The 12,530-nt window shown below is 43.3% G+C and overlaps 1 protein-coding gene across 1 annotated transcript in view; it reads left to right on the top strand.

Annotated features, from left to right (window-relative positions):
- Nucleotides 1-12,001: 12,001 nt before the first annotated feature.
- Nucleotides 12,002-12,530, top strand: part of RAB8B (RAB8B, member RAS oncogene family) — a 56,765-nt gene continuing 56,236 nt past the window's right edge. The window contains exon 1 of the mRNA XM_047075002.1: nucleotides 12,002-12,165. Within this exon, the coding sequence (XP_046930958.1) occupies nucleotides 12,042-12,165 (124 nt within the window). The 5' untranslated portion in view covers nucleotides 12,002-12,041. The remainder of the gene's footprint in view (nucleotides 12,166-12,530) is intronic.

The following is a 12,530-nucleotide window of genomic DNA, read 5'->3' as shown; positions in this document are numbered from 1 at the left end:
TCCATAATGATCTTGGAATGTTGGATGTGTAAATGAATTCCTTACTTTTTTTGCTTTTAAAATGGAGATAAAGGGGCACCTGAGTGACTCAGTCGGTTGAGCGACTGACTTCGGCTCAGGTCATGATCTCACAGTTCGTGAGTTCAAGCCCCAAGTCGGGCTCTGTGCCTACTGGTCAGAGCCTGGAGCCTGCTTCGGATTCTGTGCCTCCCTCTCTCTGTGCCCCTCCCCAACTCATGGTCTATCTCTCTCTGTCTCAGAAATAAATAAACATTAAAAAAATTTTTTTAAATGGAGATAAAAATATATCTCAAATCAGAAAAAAAAGAGTCAACTCACATCATCAGGTAGTGGTCACTTCTGGGGTGTGGACCGATAAATCCTCCTACTGCCCCCACAACCTTCTCCCCCACAGACCCACTCTCTGTTCAGAGGGAGCTACTCGGCAAGCCAAGGACAATTTGTGTGCCTATGTTGACCCCGTTTCTGGCTGTCACTTAACAACTTGACCCCTGTATTACTATGTTGCTGCCCAAAGTACCCACCTTCCTGTCATTGTGATTCATCCTCCTCACCCATCCAGTTCAAGTGAATTGTATGTCCCAACGTCAGGGACTTAGTGCTGGTCAATAAGACCTTCCTGGGATGGCCCTGTCCTGCTATATAACAAGAAGCATGGCTCCCAAACAATGCAGATCACTGCGAATAAAACTTGATGTCACAGATGCTGCTTATCCAGAATAGTCAGGAGATGGGGCATTCTAATTCACAGGGGAATCTGCTTACCTACAGACTACCAGTTTTGAAAGAAAAATAAGCTAATTTTGAAAGAACTGTAAATTAACACAACAGCACATTACCAGCATGTCGTAATTTTACCCAGCATTGTAATTACTTATGTGTGTGCCCCACCTCTCCTCTAAGACCACAGGCTTCTTAAGGGATGGTCTGTATCAGTTTCTTTACTCCCCTTACAGTACCTAGTGAGTTGCTTTATATATTGTAGGGGCTAAAAAAAATTGTTTTTATTAAGTGAATGAATATACAGAAAAACTGTAATTTACCAACATGACTTAATCCTTCTTTGATGACTCAGTAGGCCCTCCAGGGTCACACATTGTTTCAGGATTATTATTACGTGTGTTATCTCTGGGGATGTTTAATACAGGCCAACTGGCTGACAGGGGAATTCTACAATGACTGGAAGATAGGAGTCGGTATCTATGGACTCATTCCACATCTAAGTCTATGTGCATGTATTCAAAAGTCAAACACGGAAGTGATCCCACTTACTATTTCCTGAAAGAAATACTGCATCACAGTACAACCGTTTGTGAAATAGAAGGTTACAAATAAGGATTGTTAACTAGCTTCTGCTTTTAAACCTTAACCAGGTCAAGGAATTTATCTTTGAGATTTTTGGAAAGATAGGATGTCATTAGTACCATTAATGTATTATTATCATTATTAAAGTCTAATCATCAGATTGTAGTTTACTAATGAATGCAAACATATTTATTACTGTGTGCCTAATGTATGCCAAGCCCTGTGGTGGTCGTTAAGGATACAATATGAATATAATTCATGCCCTCAAGAAATTTAAATAATCTATTTTTAAAAGCATTTTATTATACAGACCATTTTACAGAACTTTAGATGTCAATGTAGAAAATTAGTCTGGGTGTGATGTGACCCTTAACACATCCTATAACTCACTCAAAATAGAGAATAATACAAAAGAAAAAACCACAAATGTTAGCTTAATTACTTGGCATTAACCTTTTAAAAAAATTTTTTTAAGTCCGTTTGTTTGTTTGTTTATTTATTTAGAGCACATGCAGGGAAAGGCCAGAGAGAGAGAAAGAATCCCAAGCAGGCTCCACGCTGTCACTATGGAGCCCGAATTGGGGCTCAAACTCATGAACCGTGAGATCATGACCTGAGCCAAAATGAAGAGTCAGACACTTAACCGACTGAGCCACCCAGGACCGCTGGCATTAGCCTTACTTCCTGAAAAAACTCAGCCTCAAGAATGTTCATTTAACAATCTAGTTTTTTGGAGGTGCCTGGGTGGCTCAGTTGGTTAAGCGTCCGACTTCGGCTCAGGTCATGATCTCATGGTTCATGAATTCAAGCCCAGCATCAGGCTCTGTGCTGACAGGTTGGAGCCTGGAGCCTGCTTCGGATTCTGTGCCTTCCTCTCTCTGTGCCTCTCCCCCACTCACACTGTGTGTGTCTCTCTCTCTCAAAAATAAACATTAAAAAAAAAAAGAATCTAGGTTTTTGCACTTTTAGAATGCTGGGTAAATTTCCTTCTGCACATAAGGTGATTTTCATTTCAGTTCAGTACAATGTCTGTCCCCCAGGACTTGGGGGCAAGTCACCTGCCCCAGGTCAGGAGGAAGCAGCCATCACAGTACCCTAGACCCCTTGGCTAATCTTTCCATGGGTGTGATTGTAACAGAGGCAGCATGAGGGAGCCATGCCCTGGGATTCAGGAGAATCCTGAACAGGGACAGATGTTCTCAGTCCAGCAGGAACTCTGATAAATGGATGTTGCCTCCCTTCCTGACACCTTCCTATAAACATGCTGATTTTCTTCATGACAGTAGGACTTTACAGCTCAATCTTCATATCTAAAACTAGGGTTCAGATGAAATCACTTTCCTGACATATATACTGAACATAGGTCCCATAAGATGCTCCATCAAAAAGGTGCCTCGGAGCACAAGTGTGGGGAAAGCCGCACTCAGCACCAGACTATGAAGAGTCACAAAGCACAGCAGCATATTAAGTGTTCTGAGAAGCCCTATCATCAAAACACTGTGAAGCAGAATTTGTCAAAAGGGTTTGGCCATGAAACCCATTCTTCTAGTTTCACTTCGTATTCTGAGATACAAACTTTGGAAACAATAAACGATCTCTGTACTCATTGGTTCTAGACCATCTTCAAGCAGAAAATAGTCTTAGAAAACAGAAGTCCATGAGGTTAGGATCTCATAGTCAGTAGCCAAACTAGGTCCCTTTGATTTGTCAATTTCTTACATTCTATATTCCAGTAATCCCAGTGAATGAAATTTACTGTGAGGGCTCCAAAGAGCATCAGTAATTGAGATCTATAGATTTCTCTAAGCTCCAGGGTTTCCACGTTGGGTTAAATTCTCAGCTGAAGTTACTCCTGATTAAGCAAAACTAATGGTGTGTATCCATTGGCTAGGAAGGTGTTACTGAGCAGAGAATTATCCACAATTCGAGAAAGTAATGAGAAAGAGGGAAAGGCAAAATGAACAGCACAGAATCCAAAGCCCAAGTAATTATCTCCTGGGTGACCAAGAGTAAATTCCTTTTTTTTTTTTTTTTATACTGAGTTCATGGAGATCCTTTGATTTTTTTTTTTTTAAGTATTGAGTCATATATTCCTTTGGTGTCGAGATTAAGAAAAGAGAACTGATGCTTGCTATAACAACCTCAAAGTCCAGTGTCCCTAGATAGTGTCTCCTTAATGCCAACTTATAAAAGTCTCACACATCACTTCACAAGGGACTTTGCCTTGAGTTTAAAGGACAAAGATAGTTTTAGGCTTCAATTTCTTTTCATGCCGTTTGCTTGTAAAGAACTCTTTAAGTTTGGTGGCTAAGTAAACAACCGTATGCTCCTTTCAGTGAATTGGCCGTCCCACAGTCCCAGCTATAGTACAGCCTAACCCCAAAGTAATTAAAGAACCAAGCGATTTGCATTCTTTTCCTACAAAAACTACTCTTGAGTAGCAGATGGCAAACACAAATGTTTTGCTCTAGAGACATATGGAAACCTCTCTGTTTCATAAAAGCCTCAATGAATATTAAATGCTGAATGATGCCATTCATGGCAGAAATAAGATGTTGTGATAATCTCCCAAACAGGCCTAATTAGGCCATATAGCTACTTGAGTTTCAGAAAGCAATACGTGGGAAATTACTATGTGATTGGGATTTCATTAGCAGTTTTTCTTAATCTGAATATTCATCTTGGCCCCAAAGAATCACCTCTTCAGCCTTATTTCTTTAGCATCCTATTATGTTGTCACCATCACTTATAATTGTAAATCTTAAAAATGAGTAATCAAAGAGTTCTACTTGATTTCATACTAACTGCTTCAGTTCTGTCTGGAGAGTGAGAGGCAAGGAATTTAAAGAGATAGGGTGTTTTATCCTAGGTTCTGGAACATTCAACATGCACCCTGATTAAGGGTGCCTTGCTGCTGTTAAATTAGGCGGGGGGGGGGGGGCGGGGGAAGCCTATGTTTAAGGTTATTTGGGAAATGATTATCCATATTAAATAGGAATTGGAAGCAGGAATATAACTGGATATGGCTCAAAATACAAAGCAGAATCTCATTTTTCTCTTAACCTTCTAGATTGGCAACCTAATAAATTGCTGTTGCCATCACAGAGAGGACTGAAACTTTGCACTCCTTGGAAAGAGAGAAGTACGATAACTGAGTCATAGGGTGAATTGAATGCTGTTTGGAACAAGGAACTAGGTGTCTTGGGCTCCTTTCCCAGCACCACACCCTGACTGGCCTCCAAGACCCGCTAGGCCTTGGGGCTGTTGATAAATCCCCTTGATTCAACAGGGTGTTTCGTTGGCCTGGAAGACCAATGTCTGTAAAACCAGAATCCCCAAGGCAGGTCTTGGGTCACCTGTTACGGGGGTTTGGATTTAAGAGCTAAAGGATTTTATAGACAAAAAGGAATCATCTAAACAAACTCCCCTCATTTTACAGACGAGGAAACTGACACACAGAAAGGTTGTTGTCCTTGTTTAAGGTCACAGAGTTAGTTAGTGGCAGAGCTGGGAACAGAACCCCAGTCACCTGATGCTTAGTCTGCTCCTCTTTCCATCACAAAACCCCAGAACTTAGAAAGTTCAAGGCTGCTAAAGTGTTTAACCTTGGCTGCTTGCTGAAGTAGGGTAGAAAGGGACCAGGTGTGTAAGTGCCATTGTTAATTCTAGCTTTGGACCACCTATCCCTTCTTTCTTAAGCAAAGTTATTTCCTTCTTGCCTCTTCTTCCCAGTTCAACATCAATCCAATTGTATAAGAGAACAAGTCAGAATTTTCCTGGATTCAGCTCCATGACTTCTGCAGAAATTCCAACATAACTAACCACTTAGAGGTACTCAGTACAAAAACCAATATGCACTTGACACTGAAACAGGTGGTAGTATTCCTTTGTTGCTTCTGTCGCCTTGTCTCCTCTTCTTTTCTCTGTTTCTAACAGAACCCCATGATTTAGGTTGAGCTTGACCCTACACTCAGCCTTACTCCAGTTAGTGTAGGCCAGAATCTTAGACTCTAGGGATTGATTCATGGAAGGGCAGTCCAGTCCCGTGGAACTCAATTTTAGGGTATTCATTTAAACTTTTGAGGAAGAGGACTCTCTACATCCTGCTTTGTTGAATCTGGAAGCAAGGAGTCTCAGGAGTTTCAGGAAGACATTTTGCAACCACATTGGGCTGGCCTGTTGAAATAAGTGTTACTTAGGAAACATTACTAAGAAAATGACAGAGAGAAAAACCAGGTACCAGGCATGTCATTTGAGCTGCTGAATTACTCACCTGTCATTAGTTTTATATCTGATTGTTTTAGTGTGTGATTAAATGTTTTTTCTTATTCAAGCTATCTAGTGTTCTATTATTTACTGCCATAAGCATCTCAATACCTATTAGGATGCTGATTGTGAGTTTCAGCATATCTTGACTTTGCCATTGGATCAAAGTCCATTTTAAAAATTTTTTATTTTTCAACGTTTTATTTATTTTTGGGACAGAGAGAGACAGAGCATGAACGGGGGAGGGGCAGAGAGAGAGGGAGACATAGAATCGGAAACAGGCTCCAGGCTCTGAGCCATCAGCCCAGAGCCTGACGCGGGGCTCGAACTCCTGGACCGCGAGATGGTGACCTGGCTGAAGTCGGACGCTTAACCGACTGCGCTACCCAGGCGCCCCTCAAGGTCCATTTTAAAGTTGGTCCCAAAACTTTCTTTAATCACCCACGCTTATAAGAAACCCAAAAATGCATAGTATTTAGTGCATATGCCTTATTTGACACAAAATCCTACATAGCAATGTCTAGGTTACTGAAAGGAATGAATTTTACTAGAATCTTTTATTATTTTTTTTTTGTGAAATATTTTATTGTCAGAAACTTTATTATCAGAAAAAGAAATAATATAAGAGGTAGTGGAATGGGTTCCTTCCAGTCCACCCTTTAGTAGAGTAAAATATTGATCTCAACTCTCTATGCAGGCTAAGGTTGACCTCCCCTTTCTGTGGGCTGGACAGTGCCCAGAAATGGAGCCACTCAGAATTGTTGTAACTTGGGTGGCTTCTTCTGCATTGTAGATGACTAGGTATTCACTCCTGACACCCAGGAAAGGAGTTTTGCCTTCATCTGGGCGTTGGCTGTGGTCCTTTCCCATATTCTAAGGGCCCATGCTATCTATAGATGGCCTCCCTTTCAGTCACATTCATTAACTCAGGCCTGAACGATGCAGACTATCTTCTCATCCCCTCTACACCTTTGTTATACACCTACTGACTCTGTTCTAAAAAGCTAGGTTTATAGAAACTTGTTAATCAAGCAGATACTGTAATTTCATGCAGCAATTTTTTGTACCATATCATTTTTATTTAACTTTTGCATCTAGTTGAGATATGCAACATATTTAACCATCTGTTTGGCAAGAGCATTTGATCCATCACATTGGAAGCCTGACCAATCAGAATGTATGCCCAAATAATCAAAATGGACACCCAACCAGTCAAATGGATGCCTGACCAATCTGAATTAAAAGCCAACCAATCAGAATGAACACCTGACCCATCATAATAAATGAAGAGTATACAGCCAAATACTGGTCTCCCATTTATTATTGAACTTGTCACTTGTGGATTCTCCCCTCAATTAGATGGGAAGCAAACTGAGGGAAGGGATCATATGATAGATCCCTTTGTATTCTCCAAGTGGCCTTGCTGAGCTGGTTTCATAGAGTGAGTTTAATGGATATTTGTTTGAATGGACATTATTCACCCTGTGATTGCTCAGGAAACATCAGTGGGTGGAAAAGGTACAGTTTGTCTCTCTGATGAAGATAATTATAGAATTGTCCCACTGGAATATCACTAAACAAATAGCATGTTTTTGGCTGACACACAGGTGATAGGAGAAATTGGTATTTTTGAGAGATTATCATTCAATATGATCTTGACAAGCTAGAGAAGTAAGATATAATCATACGGATTTCTTAAACACAACAATGAACAGTATACTTACAGAATGAATAACATATAAATATACTATAGAGTACAACCAGAAAGGTATTTGTGAGGCCAAAAATACCCAAGCAAATAATAAACTGAAGGTGAACCAGCTGTTTGAAAAGCTAGAAAATTGGCATGATAATCAGGTGTTCATTCATTTATTTGACAGCTTAATTGAGTACCTACTGGGGTACACAGTGAGAAATTAGAAATGTTCTTTTCCTCAAAGAGCTCAAGTTGTAAGGGAGAAGACAAAGAAGTACACAAACTATTAGATAACAGAGAGAGAACTTATTCAATGGCTGAGTCATCAGCCAGTGAAAATAATCACCATGAAGGACATCTTTGTAGCCCACCGGGACAGCTGTGCTCAACAGATGGCAGAGGACCAGAACCCAAGAGTGCTTGGACAGAAGCGTCAACACTGCTGGGTGCAGACAGATGATCAGAAGCTGCTTTGCCCCTAGTGTTTCAGGACCGTGTAAGCTCCTGGATTCGTATAGGATATAATTAAGAGGAGGAAAAGCCCCAATAATGATAGATACCAGTTTTTCCAGCCCTTGACAGGTAGGGTCTCAGCCAAATTTAATTTCACTTAGGCAGTTAAGAAAGGTAACTCTTCTTATACTTAAGTGCTATAGAGCAATTCAACAGTTAAAGAGTGCTTGAATAAATTTGAAAATTTGCCTAGAGAACACACAGACCCTCAAGAATATGTGTAGATTCTTGGGAGCCTTTGATCCCCCATATGAATAAACTGTGAGATGTGAATAATGCCCTTGGAATTGTGCAACATGGCGGTCCTGAGGAAAGCCAGTCCAAGGACATGGTGAACACGTAGAGGAGGGCAGCAACAAGAAAATACAGGAAAACGAACTAAAGCTCTGTTCAAAACCAGCCTGAAGCTCACACAGACCTCCCACCATTCAGACCTCCTTTCAGTATCATTGCCCCACCTCATCAGGAGATTCACAGGGAAGAACTCAGGTTCACCCAGCTCGGCCTTACGTCCACCTCTTTGGCTGGAGGAGTAGAGTACCCTGATTCACAGCCATCAGTGGGGGAGGAGCACTTACCAAAAGCAGGAAGAAAGAGTGCTGGCCTCACAAAAACCACAGAGAGTAAACTCCTTGGACATGGAGATTTCTGTAGGTCAAGCTGCCATGTAGATGTTAACCTTATCAAAGGCTTCAGTAAATATTTACAGAATCAGATTGAATGTGCTGGTCTTCCTAGTGCTCTGCAGTGATGTAGCATTTCAAAGATGGGTCTGGGCAACTGGCAAAAAATACTGATGTGGTTTCCTCAGAGCACAGTAGCGTGGGTTTTTTGAAAGGGGTCACCAATGCCACTGGGAGAAAGAAAGCAAGGTGGCAATCAGTGATCGGTTACACGTGGTACTCTCAGCTCTATAAATAAACTTATTGTCCAGTCCTTTGAGCAAAGTACCCTGATTTAAAAAAAAATTTTTTTTAATGTTTATTTATTTTTGAGAGAGAGAGACAGAGTGTGAGTAGGGAGGGACAAAGAGAGAGAGGGAGACACAGAATCCAAAGCAGGCTCCAGGCTTATGAGCTGTTAAGCACAGAGTCCGACACAGAACTCAAACCCACGAACTGTGAGATCATGACCTGAGCTGAAGTTGGACGCTTAACTGACTGAACCACCCAGGTGCCTCTTGATATAATAGTACTGTGCCTACCACCAAAGCTGTTCTCTAAGTAACATTGTTGTACAAATTTAAAAATTAATAATGCATCAAGAGAAAAATTTGAATTCTTCTTGAAATAGGGCCCACATATCAAAATTTGTGAATGGTTCAACAGTGATGCACAGACTTACCACCTAGAAAGTCCCAATATTATATACTTGGTAATAGAGAAAAACCAGGGAAGTGAAAATAAGACAGATTTTTTTTTTTTAATTCCCATCAATTAAAAAAATTCCCCTAAGGAAATTTAGGGACTTTAAAACTCCTAACTCTAACTTTTTTTCTTTTTTTTTTTCTTTAGAGAGAGAGAGAGCAAGCAGGAGAGGGGCAGGAGAGGGAGAGGGAGAGAGAGAATCTTAAGCAGGCTCCATGGCCAGTGCAGAACTTGATCTCACCACTGTGAGATCATGACCTGAGTCAAAAATCAAGAGTCAGATGCTTTCCTAACTGAGACACCCAGGTGGCCCAACTTCTTTTCCAAACTTAAGTTCTATACCACATCTGTATGTTCTTATTCATACGGAAAAAGAATGGCAACAGTTGCATGCAGATAGTAGGACTAAAATTTATTTTAAATCAATACACATTTTATAAAAGAAAGATTTCACTGCTCTTTGAAGATTTTTTTCCTACTTCTTTCTCAGAATGAAGGTGCAGGTATAGAACTGAGCTGTTCACACTTGTTCAGCCCTGGTTGAGGCCAAATTCACAGACTTGCGCAAGAACTGACTGGGGCAAGGAGGCTCAGCCTGTGCCAGAGGACAGAGCCCTTCCCTTAACGGGGCAGAAACTGACACTGACCTCCTTAGACCTTTGTTTCCATCAGGCAGGCTCTAGGAACTAGACACTTTATTAGCAGCAACTCTCTGGGTACTGTATTACCAATAAGTGTGAGTTAATGACACATTTCATCTTTTTTCTACATGGAAGGTAAAGGCCAATACTAAGACCAACCAAATCTTCTGCCACAAGACTAAGAATAGAGTATCACTGACACTGTATATAAAGTCACAAGCCACTCGAGGTGTTTTAGAAAAGCCTGCTGTCGGGGAGCCTGGGTGGCTCAATCGGCTGAGCGTCCAACTTCGCTTAGGTCATGATCTCACAGTTTGTGGGCTGGACCCCCACATCAGGCTTTGCACTGACAACTCAGAGCCTTCTTTGGATTCTCTGTCTCCCTCTCTCTCTGCCTTTCCTCCCCACCCCCCTCAAAAATAAACATTAAAAGAAAGGAAGGAGGGAAGGAGGGAAGGAAGGAAGGAAGGAAGGAAGGAAGAAAAGTCTGACATCTTGTTTACTGTCCCAAGTGTTTTCCTTATTCCACTAATGGTTGAGTCCATTGGTTTCCTTAATAACCTCCTCTAACCTTCCATAAGGTGTTTCCTTAGATCTAAGGTAAATGCCTAGGCCAGTTGTTCTCCAATATTTTGGCCTCAGGACCCCTTTATCCTCTTAAGAATTATTGAGGTGGGGGTGCCTAGGGGCTCAGTCAGTTGAGCCACCAACTCATGATTTCTGCTCAGATCATGATCCCAAGGTCGTGGGATCAAGCCCTGCATCTCTCTGGGCTCCTTGCTGAGCGTGGAGCCTGCTTAAGATTGTCTCTCTCTCCCTCTGTCCCTCTCCCCGCTCTCTTTCTCTAAAATAAAAAAAAAATTATTGAGTACTCTGAAGAGCTTTTGTTCATGTGGGTCTTATCTGTAGGTATTTGACATATTAGAAGTTAAAACTGAGAAGAGAGAAGAGATGGGAGATTGAACCCTGACTGGATGAAGCCTCTGGTCCTAGACCTCCTTAGCCATTCCTTGCCCTGTGGCTTTACTTGAGCCAGGAAACTTCCCTTCCAGGAGAACTTGTTCTGGTTGGGGTTCTGCCAGTAGCAAATGAAAGAGGCCTTAATGATACATCCACAAAACAATTACAGAATAGTCTAAAACAGTAAATAAAGGATTACATTGAGTATGACAATGCTGCCCCCCCCCTTCATTTGTCATCCATGGAGAGAGAGGGCTTAAGAAGGTAACTATCACCACAAACATTTATGTTAGGTATTTCATTTAATTTTCTTTACAACCCTATGAAATGCTTGTTTTATGCCCATTTTACAGATGAGAAAACTGGGGCGCAGAGATTGAACAGCTGAGTCGCTGAGCCAAGACAAAATCCGATTCTCATTCCCAACGTCATAGTTCGGGCCTCGCATAATGATTTTCATTTTATAGGACATAGACCTGTAGCACAAGCCTTAATATTTTCAATTTCCCGATTTTTTTTATCCATCCTCTTGCCTTGGGAGGGGAGCGGTCTGCACAACAGATCTCTAAAATACCAATTGTATTTGGCTCTGGTCTGTGTGCCGTGAAGAGAACACAGCTGAGGTTCAAGTTAGAACGGCAATCATTCTTTTGGAGATCTGTAACTGAGGAGCTGCGGGAGGGGGCTTGGGATGGTGCTGATAAGGAACCGCAGGAGAAGCCAGATAACGCACTCTGCAGATAATCCACAGGCTGCGCCACAGCAGCATGAAGCAAAGAAAGCATCGCTGCTCCGGGTCCGGACCGGAGACAGACGGGAGTCGTGGGACTCAGATTCCGAGGTCTGGATTTGAAAGGCGCCCACACACAAAGAAAACGGTGAACTTGAGTTCCAGCGACACTACGCGCAGAGTTCGAAAGGGGACCCTCTTTCCCGGCAGGGGTGGAAACGTCTAATCCACCAGGTCACCGAGCCCCGAGCAGATCCTCTTTTATCCCTTGGGGCTGCTCGGACAGCCCGCGCTGGGCACGCCCGAGACTCCTCAAAGGAACTACAAATCCCATCAAGCCCTGGGACGCGGGCGGTGATGACGAAGCCCCCTCGGATTGGCCGCGTGGGGCGGGGCGCGCAGGCTTTCTCCAAGGGAAGGGGCGGGTCTCAGGGCGGGGCGAGCGGTGGTGGCTCGGCGGACACGCCCCCTCGCCCGCGGCCCCCTCCCCGCCTCTCTCCGCCGCTTCTCTAGCTCCCCGGTCAGAGGGCCGGAGCGAGAAGATGGCGAAGACGTACGATTATCTGTTCAAGCTGCTGCTGATCGGCGACTCGGGGGTGGGCAAGACTTGCCTCCTATTCCGCTTCTCCGAGGACGCCTTCAACACCACCTTCATCTCCACCATCGGTGAGGGAGGGGCCGCGGCCGGGGACAGGGAGTGAGATGTGGGGGGCGGGTGCAAGGCGGCGGGGGAGAGGGCTGGAGGAGGGCTTGGGAGCCCCAGGGAGGGGACCCCGGGGACGTCAGGGTGGCGAGGGCAGTGGGAGAGGGTGAAGGCGTGAGGGAGAGGGGCGGGCGGGGACGTGAGGCTGGGGAGGGGGGAGGTGAAGAGGGAACTTGGGGGCAAAGGAAGGGGAACCAGAGGAACAAGGACTGGGGGTATTGGGGGAAATTAGAGGGTTGGGGGAGTGACAGGGAAGGGTCTTAGCAGGACAAAGTGATTGGAGTGGGGGGGGGGGGGACACACGAAATCTCATGGAGAAAGAGAAGGG

Source organism: Lynx rufus, unplaced genomic scaffold (genome assembly GCF_022079265.1).
Source record: "Lynx rufus isolate CCGP_SWC_20201006 ecotype Redwood Valley unplaced genomic scaffold, mLynRuf1.p SCAF_13, whole genome shotgun sequence".
Lineage (NCBI taxonomy): Eukaryota > Metazoa > Chordata > Mammalia > Carnivora > Felidae > Lynx > Lynx rufus.
This window is presented reverse-complemented; position numbering and strand designations above follow the sequence as displayed.